Here is a 17,773-nt window from a genome sequence, read left to right as displayed (position 1 = left end):
TATGATATAAACTGATAATGGGTCTTTGATGATTTCAGGTGGAAAGAGATCCATTATCCAATTTCAAAAGAAGGGTTTCTGCTTGAAATAACTTTGCCGGTCCCTTTATTTCTTTGCGTTTTGTATGACAAGTTATGGGTTTTTTGTTGCTGGGTTTGATTTAGGAATGATAAAGTTTAGATCTTTAATGTTATTGACCTGATTCAGTTCTGTTAACTGTAATTCTAAGCAAAAATCACAGTACTCAGGTTAACGAAGCTGTGGCTTATGGTCATTGTTGTAATTAGGAGAATATACTCGGTTAACGCTTGGCTGTTCTTGTGTGATAAAATTTTGGTTAATGCTTCTATGAAAAACTATAGACATGTATTATATTATATGTCTTTTGGCATATACTTGGTTGCTCTTGTATGATGAACATGCCCATCTTTTGGGTATTTAGTACTTTTTGTTTTGGTCTAATTCTAAGGAGATATCCTGTTTGCTCTTATTCTGAGAAGAACAATATTAATCCTATCTCTCTGTTATTTTTCGATATGAAACTATGAACCTTGGCTACTTGTTTTTGATGATTTTGGGCAAGTAAAAGTGAAAAATATAGGGCCTTATGTTTGTCTATTGGTATGGGGTCTTGTTGTCTAGCGATGAAGATGCTGGAAATTCACAGTCAATTATGATATCTAGATAGTTACTTGAGGAGTCATCAAAAGAATAGTTGTATTTCCTACTAACCCTAATAAGAAAATTGACAGAAGAAAATTCATTTTTTTAGGAACTTAGATATGATGGGTAGTATTTGGTTTATGGGTATTGTTAGATCTTCTTGGAGATTCCAATTTTCACATTATTTAGGAATTTTTTTTACCCCTAATCATCACAAGCTAAAACATTCCCCGCCCTACAAATCTGTTTATTTGAATCTTTTAAAAGTTTCAATCTACTAATCTATTAGTTTCTTGAATTGGTTAGTCAATTTAAAGAGATTACTTAGTTAATCTGCTGTTTTAGCTTATGCATTATTTCACCGATTATTGTTTGTTTCAAGTCCTGTATTTATTAGCTTAGAACTTAGATTAGATATGATGGGATGGTGTGTGGTTTGAGAGCAATGCCGATTCCTCAATTACCTGGCCTATGCCCAAAAAAGTTCAGCCTCACGTTTTACATCTGATCATCGCCGATCAATTCTTGAACCAAAAGATCACCAGATCATCATCCTCCAATCGAATGTCAGTGATTGGGAAAACTCACCGGAAGAGGATAAAACCTCCATGTCAAATTGAGCAAGTAAAGCCAGAAACCAAATTCCCATTTTGTTTTCCTATTTATATATATATTTATTTATTTTTATCCTGAAAATTTTATAATTTTCTGGTGAATTTGAATGGCCTAGTCATGGTGTTCCACGCGAGCGGCTTTGCATTGAAAAGTCTGGATACACCTCATGTATGATTGTGGTTAAATCATCGGATCCTGCCTTCCCTGATGATTTCATTTATAAAATAATCCAAGGTATGCTATCGACCTTTTCAATTACTATTTATGGCTATGTTGGATATCTCTCATAATGGCATTAAACTGTAACTGTTATTACTAAACTCAATACTGATATAGCTATGATTCAGGATCGGCTTGCCTCTTGAGCTACACATTGTCCAGTGATGCCATAGGACACCACTAGATTGCGAGCTTTATAAGCATTTTTTACTAATTTACTGGTATTTAGTACTTAGGACACCGCAAAAAATAGTAAAGGACATCATTGAAGAGGATAATTGTTGGAATTGGCTACTTCGATGAGCTAATCAGTTACATAGAGACCCCATTCAGATAAAATCCTGAACCCCATTCAGATAAAATTCTGAACCCATCACCCCATTCAGATAAAATCCTGAACCCCATTCAGATAAAAATTCTGAACCCATCACTGGTGAGCTTGATATTTACCATCTTGCAGTCTCTCATAATGTACTGTTGTAGTTTTGGTGAGAGCAAAGGATAACTTAATAGTTTCAAGTAGAAATTACCAGAATATTCCATGCTTTGGATGTTCAATAAGCTTTTATGTATTTGACTTTCCTGGAAACCTCATAACATAATATGAAGAGGGATTTACCAGGAATCAATAAATTAAAGATCGCTATAGTACATTGTAGTGGATTTTATCCCTACGCTATGAGTGTGGTGCTAACACACCCTCTATTTTCAGAAGGATTGGAAGGTACAATTGATGTTTTATCCCTATGCTATGTCATCTAAAAATAACAAGTTAAAATCTGGAGGGCAATCTATATCAAAGGGTCAGATTGAGATGTAGTTAGATTTTGTTAATAATTCTACTAATATGATATATTTGGGGTGACACATTACCTCATCTTTTATTGTTTTTGCAAAAAGAATAATACCATCTTTTTCTTTAAAGGCATATAGATAGTTCGTGTTTAAAGACATAAATGACGAGAAGCTTTAACTCATTTTAACTCGTCAAGATAGTTTATATTAACCATTTTTTTTTGACATTTTTGAACTAAGTAAATCAACACAGGTTAGCTCCAATATTTCATGTATTCATATTTTGTACTAAGGAAAATATCCTGTTACTTACGATCAAAATACCACTTCTATAAAGCCAAACCAAACCATCCCAAAGTCCTCCATCATAACCCTCTCATAATCCTCTCCCTGCAAGAAAAAAAACAACACCCCACCCTCATAAACCTTTTCCAAGAAACAGAGAAGAGAGACATCAAAGAAGCCAAATCAATGGCTTCTTGCTCTTCTTTTCTTGATCAAGAAGGAACCAGCTCTGATACTACTCCCTCTGGGACCTCCGCACCCTCTAATGCAGCAGCTCCAGTTGTCAACGCAGCCCCTTCCATAGCTGGGATCTTATTCAAGCACTTCCCCTCTGACAACTACTACTTCAATTGTTTCCACCCCGGTCATCATCCTCCCACAAACCCCTCCTTCCCCTCCTCAATTCCCCAGCCCTTCTTCATCTGCTCCTCCTCCAAAGGCCTCCTCCTAGTCTACAAATCCTCCTCGAATTCCTACCACGTCTTCAACCCGTTCGTCCACAATGCTGACAGTTACAGGCGCATCCCCAGCCCTCCAAGATCCCACAAAGATTACGATACTGCAGTTCTTTCCGTCAACAACCAACTCCCTGCATTCGACATTATCTGCGCTGTTGAAGAGGCCGACGGGGGCAAGTACACATTCGACTGGTACCACTCAGGAGTAGACAAATGGGTCCAGGGCACAAGGTTGTTAGATATCAGCCCCAGGCGTATCTTGATGCATACAGGCATTTCTGATGATTCTGGTGCTGCATTCTGGCTCACTGATGATCAGAAGATGGTCGTCACTTTCAACACTGTTGATAGCTCAGGCCTGCAAAAACTCGATCTACCAAAAATGCTTCATTCTGCACAGAGAAAATATCTAGGCAAGATAAGCGATGACAAAATCGGGGTTGTTATTGCCAAAAACAGCATACTCGCTCTCTACAGTCTTGGGGATCAGGGATGTTCTTGGCGCAGTTACAAGTTCTTGGATTTGGCCGAAGCTGGGATCATAGCACCATACCAACTTGAGAGGGCTGATATTATGAGGTTCAACAAAGATGTGCCTTTCTGTGTAGGCAATCGATCTTTTCTGTTGAAGATGAGCTCTAATCCTGAGGATGCAACAGTCCATGAGTTGCATCATTGGGTGAGGATCCCACTACTGGCTGGGGAGCTTGTTCCCTACGAAGTGTCCACCATAACTCCTGCACAATTCCCTGTCAGAGAGAATGAGGAAAATATTGTAGATGACGAGCAAAGTGTCGATGAATTGTACGAGGCAAAGGGCAAGAGAAAGCAGAGTGCTGATTCTCAAGAGGATGGTAGAGATTTGAAAAGGATAAGGAAAGATTGATAACAGGAACTGATGCATTAATGTACGTGTTTCTTGATTTTGGTTAGTTCTGAACTGAGGGAGGACCGGTTCAAGTTCTTGATTAATAGCTGTTGATCATGAGAGAAAGCGATTGTTCATGTTCAATACTCAAGTATCAATTCTTGTCTCTTGATTCTTCGATGTAAATCTCAATCTGTGGTTTTTCTTACTTGATTAATTGTTGATGATTTCGAGGGAAACTGAGAGTTCATGTACAAGGTGAGAATTCATGTACAAGGCTAGAGTTCCAGTTCTTGTTTCTGCATTCTTGAATGTAAACTTTAATGTGTAGCTTTTCTTACTTGATTAGTAGTTGACCATGAGGGAAACTGATCGTTCATGTGCAAGGCTCGAGTTCAATTCTTGTTTCTGCATTCTTTATGTAAATCTTAATATGTAGTTTTTCTTAATTGATTAATAGTTGTTGATCATGAGGGAAACAGATTGTTGATATTCAAGACGTTGAGTTCTTCAATTCTTGTTTCTGCAATTTTTTTGGATGTAAATTTTAAGTTGTAATTTTTCTTGCTTCATGTATGTAGCATGTGAGAAGGATACTATAAAAATGAAGCAATTTTTACAATACGTATGCGAAACTGTTGTATTGGCCATACATGATCAGTGCTTAATCATAGAAGAACACACATTTTGTTGCCAATCCATGAATGCTTGATATATATGCATCAGACGTATCATACTTGAACGCTGCACTTGTAAATGCAACAAAATTGGCTAATATTTGATTTATCAGGAGTAAGCTCACAGTTATAAGTTACATCAAATTTTGTCTCCTAAAAAAGATTTAATCATATTCTCAGTTTCTATTAAGCACAGCGAATTATTTTGAAATAAAGTTTTTTTTTAAGTATAGCTCATTATCTCATCAGGCAATTAATTGAAATAACTTTTTTTTTCCATTAATGAAACATGAGTATTCTCTAAAAAAAATAAAAAAATTATAAAAAATAATCAGATAAAGAGAGCTATGAGAAATCAAGTCTATATAGACTAAAGAAACATTAGTAGTCAACATAAGAATTATTCTGTGCTCAGTTGAGGAAAACTATACTTCATTGCTTAAAAGAAAATATAGCAAGGTAAAAGCTATAACATAGTAAGTTAAATAATAGGTCAAAATTATAGCAGATTAAAGAAAACCATAACAGATTAGGCAACACCATAGCATATTAAAATATTTGTAGCAGGAAAGAGAAAATTGTAGCCAGTTAGATTAAATTGTTACATTTTAAACGTATGTGATTTGCTTCCGGTAAGAAAGTAGAATTTGGAGCGATTATAAATGTATTCTCATGAAACAAATTATTTTTAAGGGAAAATTGCTTCCAGCCCCCAAAACAACACAGAACGTGCTCTGCCCCCCCAAGACCTTTTCAACGTGCCTTTTACCCCCAAAACCGCCCCCGATTTTCTTCCAGCCCCCAAAACGAATCCCCAGGCCACCTTCCGTTTAAACACCGCTCGAAATGCCCAAAATACCCTTCGCAGCATGTGTTCGTCGCCCTCTCACGACGGAAACCCATCGTTTCGACTGTAGGCATTAAATGGTGATATGAATGACTTTTTTTGGGGGGAAAATTCCCATTTCCCTCCAAAATTATCATCAGATATTATCACCAGCTATATCCCCCTTCAAGCTAAGTTGTTCCTTCCACTTAATTATCCTCAATAAAAGCCTCTTCGATTCTTCAACCACTCCCTGTAATAAAATAGCGGATGGATCTCTTCTATGCGTGGTAACGAAGGCAAAAAGCAACAAAGGTGGTGACGGTGTATTCGTCGTTATCAAAGAGAATACAGAAATAATCAGCTTGAAATATCGAGTGGCGGAAAGGCTTAAAATACCAATGCAATCTCTTTCACTGAAGTTCATATGCGAAAGGGAAAAGAAATTCAGCATTTCAATTGACAATGACGACGACTTAAATTTGATGTTCGAGTATTGTCGGCGTAATGGATTTACAGACGCGAATTTGTATGCCACCTCCGCTGCGGAATCCTCAACTTCGCAGAACACGCAGACTACGCCGGAAACTGCGTAGGAATTACACTCCAGATTTCCTTTTGAGTTCACTGATAGGTTTTGCCATTAGTTGTTAACCTCATGCATTGGTTGCTTTGGTAATGTGTTGGCTGTCAAGGTTATGTTAAGCACTGGTTGTTAAAGTTATTTGTTGGCTGTTACGTATACTAGTTGGTTGCTAAGTTATGGTGTTTGATGTTAAGTATATGCGTTTGTTGTTAAGGTCACGAGTCTGCCCTTAAGTATAAGGGTTAGTTGTTAAGGATATGTGTAGGTTGTTACGTTTATGAGTTCGTTGTTAAGGTTATCAGTTCGTTGCTAAGGCTATGTATTTTGATTTATACTTCAGGACAATACCGACAGAAAATTCGCGGTGCGCAGATACCCCGTTCACCCAAACCTGTAATGATGAGCGTATTCCTAATGACAACCCCACCGGCGACTCGATCATGCTGCTGGAAGACATGCTTAATCACCAAACAAAGATCCCAACTGAGTGGCACACCTCCATACGTGAAGTTGGTCAGAAATTTGATAGTGCTGCTGAAGTTAGATTAGCACTTCAATACTATTCAATTGCTAAACGGTTCGAGTATGATTTTTACCACAATGAACAAAGACGCATAAGAGTCTATTGCCGATTCAAACACACACATGGTTGCCCTTGGATGTTGTTTGCTTCCCCGCTCAGAAATTCGTCTATCATGTCCATAAAGAATTTCGAGTCTACCCACACCTGCGGTCAACATGGAGCAAATGCTGGCAACTCAAGGGCATCAAGGAAGTTCATTGCTAGCCAAATACAAGCTGTTTTGAAGGTTAGGCCAGATCTTCGTGCGGTCGATATCAAGAACGACATGCTCTCTAATTTTGGCATCAAGATTAACTACAGTAAAGCGTGGTGGAGCAAGGAGACAGCTCAACAGGACCTGTTCGGTGACGATGATGAGGCTTACGATTCACTGAGATGGTCCTTATCTTTTTTATTCTTCTGAAATCACTCTTACCTTTTGGTTGCTAACTATACGTAGTAGTTGTTAAAGTTGGCGGTTCGACGTTAAGTGTACGTGTTGGTTGCTAACTATACGTATTAGTTGTTAAAGTTATTGGTTCGTCGTTAAGTATACGTGTTGGTCGTGAAGTTTGAAGATCATTTGTTATGGTTATGAATCCTTCGCTAAATGTACTGCTTTGTTGTTATATTCATGCAGGTATGAATCCATGGTGCATGCAACTAATCCAGGGAGTCGTGTTGTTATTGATGCTGATGACGGGAGGTTCAGGCGACTGTTCATTAGTTATAATGCCTGTATTGAAGGGTTCATTGCTGGGTGTAGGCCTCTATTGTTTTTGGATGGAACATTTATTAAAGATCGTTACAGAGGCATACTACTTAGCGCTACTGGGTATGACGGCAACCAGGGAATATTTCCCCTAGCTTATTGCGTATGCGACCAAGAGAATGAGGTTAACTGGAAATGGTTCTTACAAGGATTATGGACGTTACTGTATGATAGGGAAAATCCTTACCAACCTCCACATCGACTGGTAATGATTTCAGACGCCGACAAGGGTATCAGGGCAGCAGTCGAGGAATTCTTTCCAGATGCATTCCATTCAAGGTGTGTTCTGCATCTAGTCGAGAATTTCAAAAAAAAGATGAAGGATTTTGGGCACAAGGCAAATATCGCGACTACGTTGGGCGAGCTGTTACAATCTGCGGCTTATAAGTTCACAATATCTGAATGGGATAATGACATGAAAGAATTGGCAGCGATCGATCACAGGGCTTATGTCACTGTAATGGAATACTCCCCGGAGAGATGGGCAAACGCGCATTTTCCTGGTATAAGGTAAGATAGCTTGGTCCCGACGTTATTTTGTTACAGCACTGTTATAGTTGTTAAGGTTAGAGTTATCCTACAGTTTTCTGTTAAGGTTAGATTTTTATTGTTATGGTTAGAGTTATTCTGCTAGGGTTTTGCTGTTAAGTTTAGGATATTTGTTGTTAAGGTTAGGCCTTTAATGTTTAGTTTAAGGAATTATTGTTATTGTTAGTGCTTTGTTGTTAAGGTATGGCCATGTTACTTCAAACGTTGCTGAGTCCTTCAACAGCTGGATAAGAAAGGCACGATTGTTGCGAATCTTACCTTTGGTTGAGACCATACGGAAGCAAATAATGGAGCGCATGCATGAAAGGAGGCTATTGGGTCAGAAATGGTCTGGATACCTATGCCCGGAAGCGGAGTTGGTGCTGAGTGATAACATTCAGCATGGTAGCTGCTTGGCGATTAAACATTCGACGGAAGATATTGTGGAGGTCGAGTCCAATAAAACTTGCCGCGTAGATTTGAAGAATCGGACTTGTTCTTGCAGGTCCTGGGACATCACCCGCATTCCCTGCAAACATGCGTGCGCTGCAATTACATGGATGGGACGAGAAATTTATCAATATTGCGATTGGTACATGACTGTTGTTGCGTTCAGAGCAAGCTATGCACCGATCATCTATCCCATCCCAGATTACGAGAAGCGCTTTGTACCGCCAGAAGAGCGAGTGTTGAAGCCTCCTCTCACCAAAAAAAGACGTGGCAGACCATGCACTAGACGAATAAACAACAGGTCGCTGAACACCCGACCGGTTAAGTGCTCTCGATGCAACATGGAGGGTCACAATCGTGCAAGCTGTAACGAGCCTATATAGTTTAGCGTTTTATTGTCATGTATATGGATTTGTTGTCCTGTATATCACTACAAGTGAGAAGGTCATAGCTTGGTTGTTAAGGTGATAAACTTGGTTGTCAAGTTTATCACTTTAATGTTGACGTTTTGACTTGGTAGTTAAGGTTATTACTTGGTTGTCAAGTTTATCACTTTAATGTTGAAGTTTTGATTTGGTTGTTAAGGTTATTTTTTTGGTTGTCAAATTTATCACTTTAATGTTCAAGTTTTTGATTAATTGTTATGTTTTTTTGGTTGTTAAGTTTTTGATTAATTGTTATGTTTATTGATTAATTGTTAGCGCCCTCTTGTGGAGAGGTCCCTTGCTGTTATTCAGCAGCGTTTGGTTGTCACGGTCACCGGCGTATATTCTCTGCTACTGCATTCAATGTTCCTCCTAGTTCCCAAGGAGGTGAGTTAATATAACCTGAACACCTACCTATCCCCACATTCCACGCGGCAACACCACCATCCCTTCGCCTGTCAGCTACAGGATAGCTAACCTTAACAACCAATACAACAGATAGCTAACCTTAACAACAGGGAGCTAACGTTAGCAACCATTCCATAGTTTTGACAACAGATAGCTAACATTAACAACCAATTCATAAGCTTGACAATTAACAGCTTACCTTAACAACAGATAGCTAACCCTATTGTTAAGGAATCCATAAGCTTGACAACCAATCCACGATCTAAACAACAAAACCATAAGCTTATCAATTCACCCCCTGATCTTCTCAACCAATAAGCTATACAGTAGAGCTAAACGTTACAACAAGGAGCTACAGATAGCTACGATTCCACAAGTTCAACAACAGATAGCTAACCTTAGTAACCAATACATAAAAATTGACAACAGAGCGCTAACTTTAACAATAAATCAACAAGCCTGACAACAAAGAGTCAACCTTAGCAACCAATCCATAAACACGTAAACTTAACAACCAGTCAATAACCTTAACAGTGAGTCCATAATATTTCTTGATAAATCGTTAAACTTAACAAAACAACATGTATCCAAAAATAATTTCTTTTACAATGAACTTGCTACAACCTTATAACAAACAAATAAGCCTATCAACAACCCCGTAAACTCAACAAATAAGCTTGAATACACGATGACTACAGCATGTATTACCATTGTCTCTACTATATGTCCCATAACCGTGGGTGAATATAACTGGCTCCCTTCAATGAGCTTGTACAATAAAAAGATAGTTAAGATTCATAGGTGCGTGGAATATGATCAATTCAGATGGATCAATGTGTGATGCACCTAGGAAGGCATGCGATGCTGTTGTAGATAGTCCTCTGGCTTACGTTTACACTGTATAGCTATACAGTGTTAACGTAAGCCAGAGGACTATCTCCACCAGCATTCGCATGCCTTCCTAGGTGATTCACACATTGATGCAGCTGAATTGATGGTATTCCACGCACCTATCAATCTTAACTATCTTTTTATTGTACAAGCTCGTTGAAAAGAGCCACATGCATTCACCCACAGCTAATGGAACTAAGATCAAACCCGTTCCAGGGGATAACGTCTTCATCAGCGTGAGGGATACCCAAGATCTTCATCATTGTGCGCAAACCTCGTCGCCATGACCTTCATCGGCGTGAGGACTAGCGTTGATCTTCGGGTTTTCATGGCGAAAGGAGAACTTGAAGGTTTTGGGGAGAGGGTAGCTTTTTTTATAGAGGGTCAACAGAGAATAAATGGTAGGGGAGATCGAGGAAAGATTGCGTCGAAAGGATGTCTGCGCTATCCTGTAGCTGAACAGGCGAAGGGATGGTGAAGTTGCCGCGTGGAATGTGGGGATAGGTAGGTGTTCAGGTTATATTAACTCTCCTCCTTGGGAACTAGGAGGAACATTGAATGCAGTAGCAGAGAATATACGCCGGTGACCGTGACAACCACACGCTGCTGAATAACAGCAAGGGACCTCTCCACATGCATTCAATAGCCACATGCATGTGGCTCCCTTTAATGAACTTGTTCAATAGCCACATGCATTCACCCACATGCATTCACCCACAGCTATTGTTGAGGTTAGTGCTCTGTTGTCAAGCTTATGTGTTGGTTGTTAAGGTTAGCTCTCTGTTGTTAAACTTATGGAATGGTAGCTAACATTAGCTCCTTGTTGTAACGCTTATAAATCTGTTGTTAGGCTTATGGATTAAGAAGATCACGGGGTCGTCGTATTGTTGATGTTATGGTTTTGTTATTAAAGATCATGGACTGGCTGTCAAGGTTATGTGCTGGTTGTCATGCTTATGGATTGGTTGCTAAGGTTAGCGCCCTATTGTTAAGGTTATGGGTTGGTTGCTAAGGTTAGAGTCCTGTTGTTAAGGTTAGTGCTCTGTTGTCAAGCTTATGTATTGGTTGTTAAGGTTAGATTTCTGTTGTTAAACTTATGGAATGGTAGCTAACATTAGCTCCTTGTTGTAACGCTTAGCTCTCTGGTGATGTTATGGTTTTGTTATTAAAGATCATGGACTGGCTGTCAAGGTTATGTGCTGGTTGTCATGCTTATGGATTGGTTGCTAAGGTTAGCGCCCTATTGTTAAGGTTATGGGTTGGTTGCTAAGGTTAGAGTCCTGTTGTTAAGGTTAGTGCTCTGTTGTCAAGCTTATGTATTGGTTGTTAAGGTTAGATTTCTGTTGTTAAACTTATGGAATGGTAGCTAACATTAGCTCCTTGTTGTAATGCTTAGCTCTCTGTTGTTAGGCTTATGGATTAAGAAGATCACGGGGTCGTATTGTTGATGTTATGGTTTTGTTATGAAAGATCATGGACTGGCTGTCAAGGTTATGTGCTGGTTGTCATGCTTATGGATTGGTTGCTAAGGTTAGCGCCCTATTGTTAAGGTTATGGGTTGGTTGCTAAGGTTAGAGTCCTGTTGTTAAGGTTAGTGCTCTGTTGTCAAGCTTATGTATTGGTTGTTAAGGTTAGATTTCTGTTGTTAAACTTATGGAATGGTAGCTAACATTAGCTCCTTGTTGTAATGCTTAGCTCTCTGTTGTTAGGCTTATGGATTAAGAAGATCACGGGGTCGTATTGTTGATGTTATGGTTTTGTTATGAAAGATCATGGACTGGCTGTCAAGGTTATGTGCTGGTTGTCATGCTTATGGATTGGTTGCTAAGGTTAGCGCCCTATTGTTAAGGTTATGGGTTGGTTGCTAAGGTTAGAGTCCTGTTGTTAAGGTTAGTGCTCTGTTGTCAAGCTTATGTATTGGTTGTTAAGGTTAGATTTCTGTTGTTAAACTTATGGAATGGTAGCTAACATTAGCTCCTTGTTGTAATGCTTAGCTCTCTGTTGTTAGGCTTATGGATTAAGAAGATCACGGGGTCGTATTGTTGATGTTATGGTTTTGTTATGAAAGATCATGGACTGGCTGTCAAGGTTATGTGCTGGTTGTCATGCTTATGGATTGGTTGCTAAGGTTAGCGCCCTATTGTTAAGGTTATGGGTTGGTTGCTAAGGTTAGAGTCCTGTTGTTAAGGTTAGTGCTCTGTTGTCAAGCTTATGTATTGGTTGTTAAGGTTAGATTTCTGTTGTTAAACTTATGGAATGGTAGCTAACATTAGCTCCTTGTTGTAATGCTTAGCTCTCTGTTGTTAGGCTTATGGATTAAGAAGATCACGGGGTCGTATTGTTGATGTTATGGTTTTGTTATGAAAGATCATGGACTGGCTGTCAAGGTTATGTGCTGGTTGTCATGCTTATGGATTGGTTGCTAAGGTTAGCGCCCTATTGTTAAGGTTATGGGTTGGTTGCTAAGGTTAGAGTCCTGTTGTTAAGGTTAGTGCTCTGTTGTCAAGCTTATGTATTGGTTGTTAAGGTTAGATTTCTGTTGTTAAACTTATGGAATGGTAGCTAACATTAGCTCCTTGTTGTAATGCTTAGCTCTCTGTTGTTAGGCTTATGGATTAAGAAGATCACGGGGTCGTATTGTTGATGTTATGGTTTTGTTATGAAAGATCATGGACTGGCTGTCAAGGTTATGTGCTGGTTGTCATGCTTATGGATTGGTTGCTAAGGTTAGCGCCCTATTGTTAAGGTTATGGGTTGGTTGCTAAGGTTAGAGTCCTGTTGTTAAGGTTAGTGCTCTGTTGTCAAGCTTATGTATTGGTTGTTAAGGTTAGATTTCTGTTGTTAAACTTATGGAATGGTAGCTAACATTAGCTCCTTGTTGTAATGCTTAGCTCTCTGTTGTTAGGCTTATGGATTAAGAAGATCACGGGGTCGTATTGTTGATGTTATGGTTTTGTTATGAAAGATCATGGACTGGCTGTCAAGGTTATGTGCTGGTTGTCATGCTTATGGATTGGTTGCTAAGGTTAGCGCCCTATTGTTAAGGTTATGGGTTGGTTGCTAAGGTTAGAGTCCTGTTGTTAAGGTTAGTGCTCTGTTGTCAAGCTTATGTATTGGTTGTTAAGGTTAGATTTCTGTTGTTAAACTTATGGAATGGTAGCTAACATTAGCTCCTTGTTGTAATGCTTAGCTCTCTGTTGTTAGGCTTATGGATTAAGAAGATCACGGGGTCGTATTGTTGATGTTATGGTTTTGTTATGAAAGATCATGGACTGGCTGTCAAGGTTATGTGCTGGTTGTCATGCTTATGGATTGGTTGCTAAGGTTAGCGCCCTATTGTTAAGGTTATGGGTTGGTTGCTAAGGTTAGAGTCCTGTTGTTAAGGTTAGTGCTCTGTTGTCAAGCTTATGTATTGGTTGTTAAGGTTAGATTTCTGTTGTTAAACTTATGGAATGGTAGCTAACATTAGCTCCTTGTTGTAATGCTTAGCTCTCTGTTGTTAGGCTTATGGATTAAGAAGATCACGGGGTCGTATTGTTGATGTTATGGTTTTGTTATGAAAGATCATGGACTGGCTGTCAAGGTTATGTGCTGGTTGTCATGCTTATGGATTGGTTGCTAAGGTTAGCGCCCTATTGTTAAGGTTATGGGTTGGTTGCTAAGGTTAGAGTCCTGTTGTTAAGGTTAGTGCTCTGTTGTCAAGCTTATGTATTGGTTGTTAAGGTTAGATTTCTGTTGTTAAACTTATGGAATGGTAGCTAACATTAGCTCCTTGTTGTAATGCTTAGCTCTCTGTTGTTAGGCTTATGGATTAAGAAGATCACGGGGTCGTATTGTTGATGTTATGGTTTTGTTATGAAAGATCATGGACTGGCTGTCAAGGTTATGTGCTGGTTGTCATGCTTATGGATTGGTTGCTAAGGTTAGCGCCCTATTGTTAAGGTTATGGGTTGGTTGCTAAGGTTAGAGTCCTGTTGTTAAGGTTAGTGCTCTGTTGTCAAGCTTATGTATTGGTTGTTAAGGTTAGATTTCTGTTGTTAAACTTATGGAATGGTAGCTAACATTAGCTCCTTGTTGTAATGCTTAGCTCTCTGTTGTTAGGCTTATGGATTAAGAAGATCACGGGGTCGTATTGTTGATGTTATGGTTTTGTTATGAAAGATCATGGACTGGCTGTCAAGGTTATGTGCTGGTTGTCATGCTTATGGATTGGTTGCTAAGGTTAGCGCCCTATTGTTAAGGTTATGGGTTGGTTGCTAAGGTTAGAGTCCTGTTGTTAAGGTTAGTGCTCTGTTGTCAAGCTTATGTATTGGTTGTTAAGGTTAGATTTCTGTTGTTAAACTTATGGAATGGTAGCTAACATTAGCTCCTTGTTGTAATGCTTAGCTCTCTGTTGTTAGGCTTATGGATTAAGAAGATCACGGGGTCGTATTGTTGATGTTATGGTTTTGTTATGAAAGATCATGGACTGGCTGTCAAGGTTATGTGCTGGTTGTCATGCTTATGGATTGGTTGCTAAGGTTAGCGCCCTATTGTTAAGGTTATGGGTTGGTTGCTAAGGTTAGAGTCCTGTTGTTAAGGTTAGTGCTCTGTTGTCAAGCTTATGTATTGGTTGTTAAGGTTAGATTTCTGTTGTTAAACTTATGGAATGGTAGCTAACATTAGCTCCTTGTTGTAATGCTTAGCTCTCTGTTGTTAGGCTTATGGATTAAGAAGATCACGGGGTCGTATTGTTGATGTTATGGTTTTGTTATGAAAGATCATGGACTGGCTGTCAAGGTTATGTGCTGGTTGTCATGCTTATGGATTGGTTGCTAAGGTTAGCGCCCTATTGTTAAGGTTATGGGTTGGTTGCTAAGGTTAGAGTCCTGTTGTTAAGGTTAGTGCTCTGTTGTCAAGCTTATGTATTGGTTGTTAAGGTTAGATTTCTGTTGTTAAACTTATGGAATGGTAGCTAACATTAGCTCCTTGTTGTAATGCTTAGCTCTCTGTTGTTAGGCTTATGGATTAAGAAGATCACGGGGTCGTATTGTTGATGTTATGGTTTTGTTATGAAAGATCATGGACTGGCTGTCAAGGTTATGTGCTGGTTGTCATGCTTATGGATTGGTTGCTAAGGTTAGCGCCCTATTGTTAAGGTTATGGGTTGGTTGCTAAGGTTAGAGTCCTGTTGTTAAGGTTAGTGCTCTGTTGTCAAGCTTATGTATTGGTTGTTAAGGTTAGATTTCTGTTGTTAAACTTATGGAATGGTAGCTAACATTAGCTCCTTGTTGTAATGCTTAGCTCTCTGTTGTTAGGCTTATGGATTAAGAAGATCACGGGGTCGTATTGTTGATGTTATGGTTTTGTTATGAAAGATCATGGACTGGCTGTCAAGGTTATGTGCTGGTTGTCATGCTTATGGATTGGTTGCTAAGGTTAGCGCCCTATTGTTAAGGTTATGGGTTGGTTGCTAAGGTTAGAGTCCTGTTGTTAAGGTTAGTGCTCTGTTGTCAAGCTTATGTATTGGTTGTTAAGGTTAGATTTCTGTTGTTAAACTTATGGAATGGTAGCTAACATTAGCTCCTTGTTGTAATGCTTAGCTCTCTGTTGTTAGGCTTATGGATTAAGAAGATCACGGGGTCGTATTGTTGATGTTATGGTTTTGTTATGAAAGATCATGGACTGGCTGTCAAGGTTATGTGCTGGTTGTCATGCTTATGGATTGGTTGCTAAGGTTAGCGCCCTATTGTTAAGGTTATGGGTTGGTTGCTAAGGTTAGAGTCCTGTTGTTAAGGTTAGTGCTCTGTTGTCAAGCTTATGTATTGGTTGTTAAGGTTAGATTTCTGTTGTTAAACTTATGGAATGGTAGCTAACATTAGCTCCTTGTTGTAATGCTTAGCTCTCTGTTGTTAGGCTTATGGATTAAGAAGATCACGGGGTCGTATTGTTGATGTTATGGTTTTGTTATGAAAGATCATGGACTGGCTGTCAAGGTTATGTGCTGGTTGTCATGCTTATGGATTGGTTGCTAAGGTTAGCGCCCTATTGTTAAGGTTATGGGTTGGTTGCTAAGGTTAGAGTCCTGTTGTTAAGGTTAGTGCTCTGTTGTCAAGCTTATGTATTGGTTGTTAAGGTTAGATTTCTGTTGTTAAACTTATGGAATGGTAGCTAACATTAGCTCCTTGTTGTAATGCTTAGCTCTCTGTTGTTAGGCTTATGGATTAAGAAGATCACGGGGTCGTATTGTTGATGTTATGGTTTTGTTATGAAAGATCATGGACTGGCTGTCAAGGTTATGTGCTGGTTGTCATGCTTATGGATTGGTTGCTAAGGTTAGCGCCCTATTGTTAAGGTTATGGGTTGGTTGCTAAGGTTAGAGTCCTGTTGTTAAGGTTAGTGCTCTGTTGTCAAGCTTATGTATTGGTTGTTAAGGTTAGATTTCTGTTGTTAAACTTATGGAATGGTAGCTAACATTAGCTCCTTGTTGTAATGCTTAGCTCTCTGTTGTTAGGCTTATGGATTAAGAAGATCACGGGGTCGTATTGTTGATGTTATGGTTTTGTTATGAAAGATCATGGACTGGCTGTCAAGGTTATGTGCTGGTTGTCATGCTTATGGATTGGTTGCTAAGGTTAGCGCCCTATTGTTAAGGTTATGGGTTGGTTGCTAAGGTTAGAGTCCTGTTGTTAAGGTTAGTGCTCTGTTGTCAAGCTTATGTATTGGTTGTTAAGGTTAGATTTCTGTTGTTAAACTTATGGAATGGTAGCTAACATTAGCTCCTTGTTGTAATGCTTAGCTCTCTGTTGTTAGGCTTATGGATTAAGAAGATCACGGGGTCGTATTGTTGATGTTATGGTTTTGTTATGAAAGATCATGGACTGGCTGTCAAGGTTATGTGCTGGTTGTCATGCTTATGGATTGGTTGCTAAGGTTAGCGCCCTATTGTTAAGGTTATGGGTTGGTTGCTAAGGTTAGAGTCCTGTTGTTAAGGTTAGTGCTCTGTTGTCAAGCTTATGTATTGGTTGTTAAGGTTAGATTTCTGTTGTTAAACTTATGGAATGGTAGCTAACATTAGCTCCTTGTTGTAATGCTTAGCTCTCTGTTGTTAGGCTTATGGATTAAGAAGATCACGGGGTCGTATTGTTGATGTTATGGTTTTGTTATGAAAGATCATGGACTGGCTGTCAAGGTTATGTGCTGGTTGTCATGCTTATGGATTGGTTGCTAAGGTTAGCGCCCTATTGTTAAGGTTATGGGTTGGTTGCTAAGGTTAGAGTCCTGTTGTTAAGGTTAGTGCTCTGTTGTCAAGCTTATGTATTGGTTGTTAAGGTTAGATTTCTGTTGTTAAACTTATGGAATGGTAGCTAACATTAGCTCCTTGTTGTAATGCTTAGCTCTCTGTTGTTAGGCTTATGGATTAAGAAGATCACGGGGTCGTATTGTTGATGTTATGGTTTTGTTATGAAAGATCATGGACTGGCTGTCAAGGTTATGTGCTGGTTGTCATGCTTATGGATTGGTTGCTAAGGTTAGCGCCCTATTGTTAAGGTTATGGGTTGGTTGCTAAGGTTAGAGTCCTGTTGTTAAGGTTAGTGCTCTGTTGTCAAGCTTATGTATTGGTTGTTAAGGTTAGATTTCTGTTGTTAAACTTATGGAATGGTAGCTAACATTAGCTCCTTGTTGTAATGCTTAGCTCTCTGTTGTTAGGCTTATGGATTAAGAAGATCACGGGGTCGTATTGTTGATGTTATGGTTTTGTTATG

The 17,773-nt window shown here is 39.2% G+C and overlaps 2 protein-coding genes across 2 annotated transcripts; both read left to right on the top strand.

Annotated features, from left to right (window-relative positions):
- LOC109834475 lies at window positions 7-4,326 on the top strand. The gene is made up of 2 exons (XM_020402497.1): window positions 7-1,287; window positions 1,394-4,326. Exon 2 carries the CDS (start codon window positions 2,563-2,565, stop codon window positions 3,919-3,921), a length of 1,359 nt encoding a protein of 452 aa, XP_020258086.1. The 5' UTR covers window positions 7-1,287; window positions 1,394-2,562; the 3' UTR covers window positions 3,922-4,326.
- Window positions 6,688-9,275, top strand: LOC109835428. Its single transcript, XM_020403404.1, has 5 exons — window positions 6,688-6,953; window positions 7,195-7,836; window positions 8,057-8,522; window positions 9,006-9,116; window positions 9,228-9,275. Exons 1-5 carry the CDS (start codon window positions 6,688-6,690, stop codon window positions 9,273-9,275), a joined length of 1,533 nt encoding a protein of 510 aa, XP_020258993.1.

This window comes from Asparagus officinalis, chromosome 3 (genome assembly GCF_001876935.1).
Source record: "Asparagus officinalis chromosome 3, Aspof.V1, whole genome shotgun sequence".
Taxonomy (NCBI): Eukaryota; Viridiplantae; Streptophyta; class Magnoliopsida; order Asparagales; family Asparagaceae; genus Asparagus; species Asparagus officinalis.
This window is presented reverse-complemented; position numbering and strand designations above follow the sequence as displayed.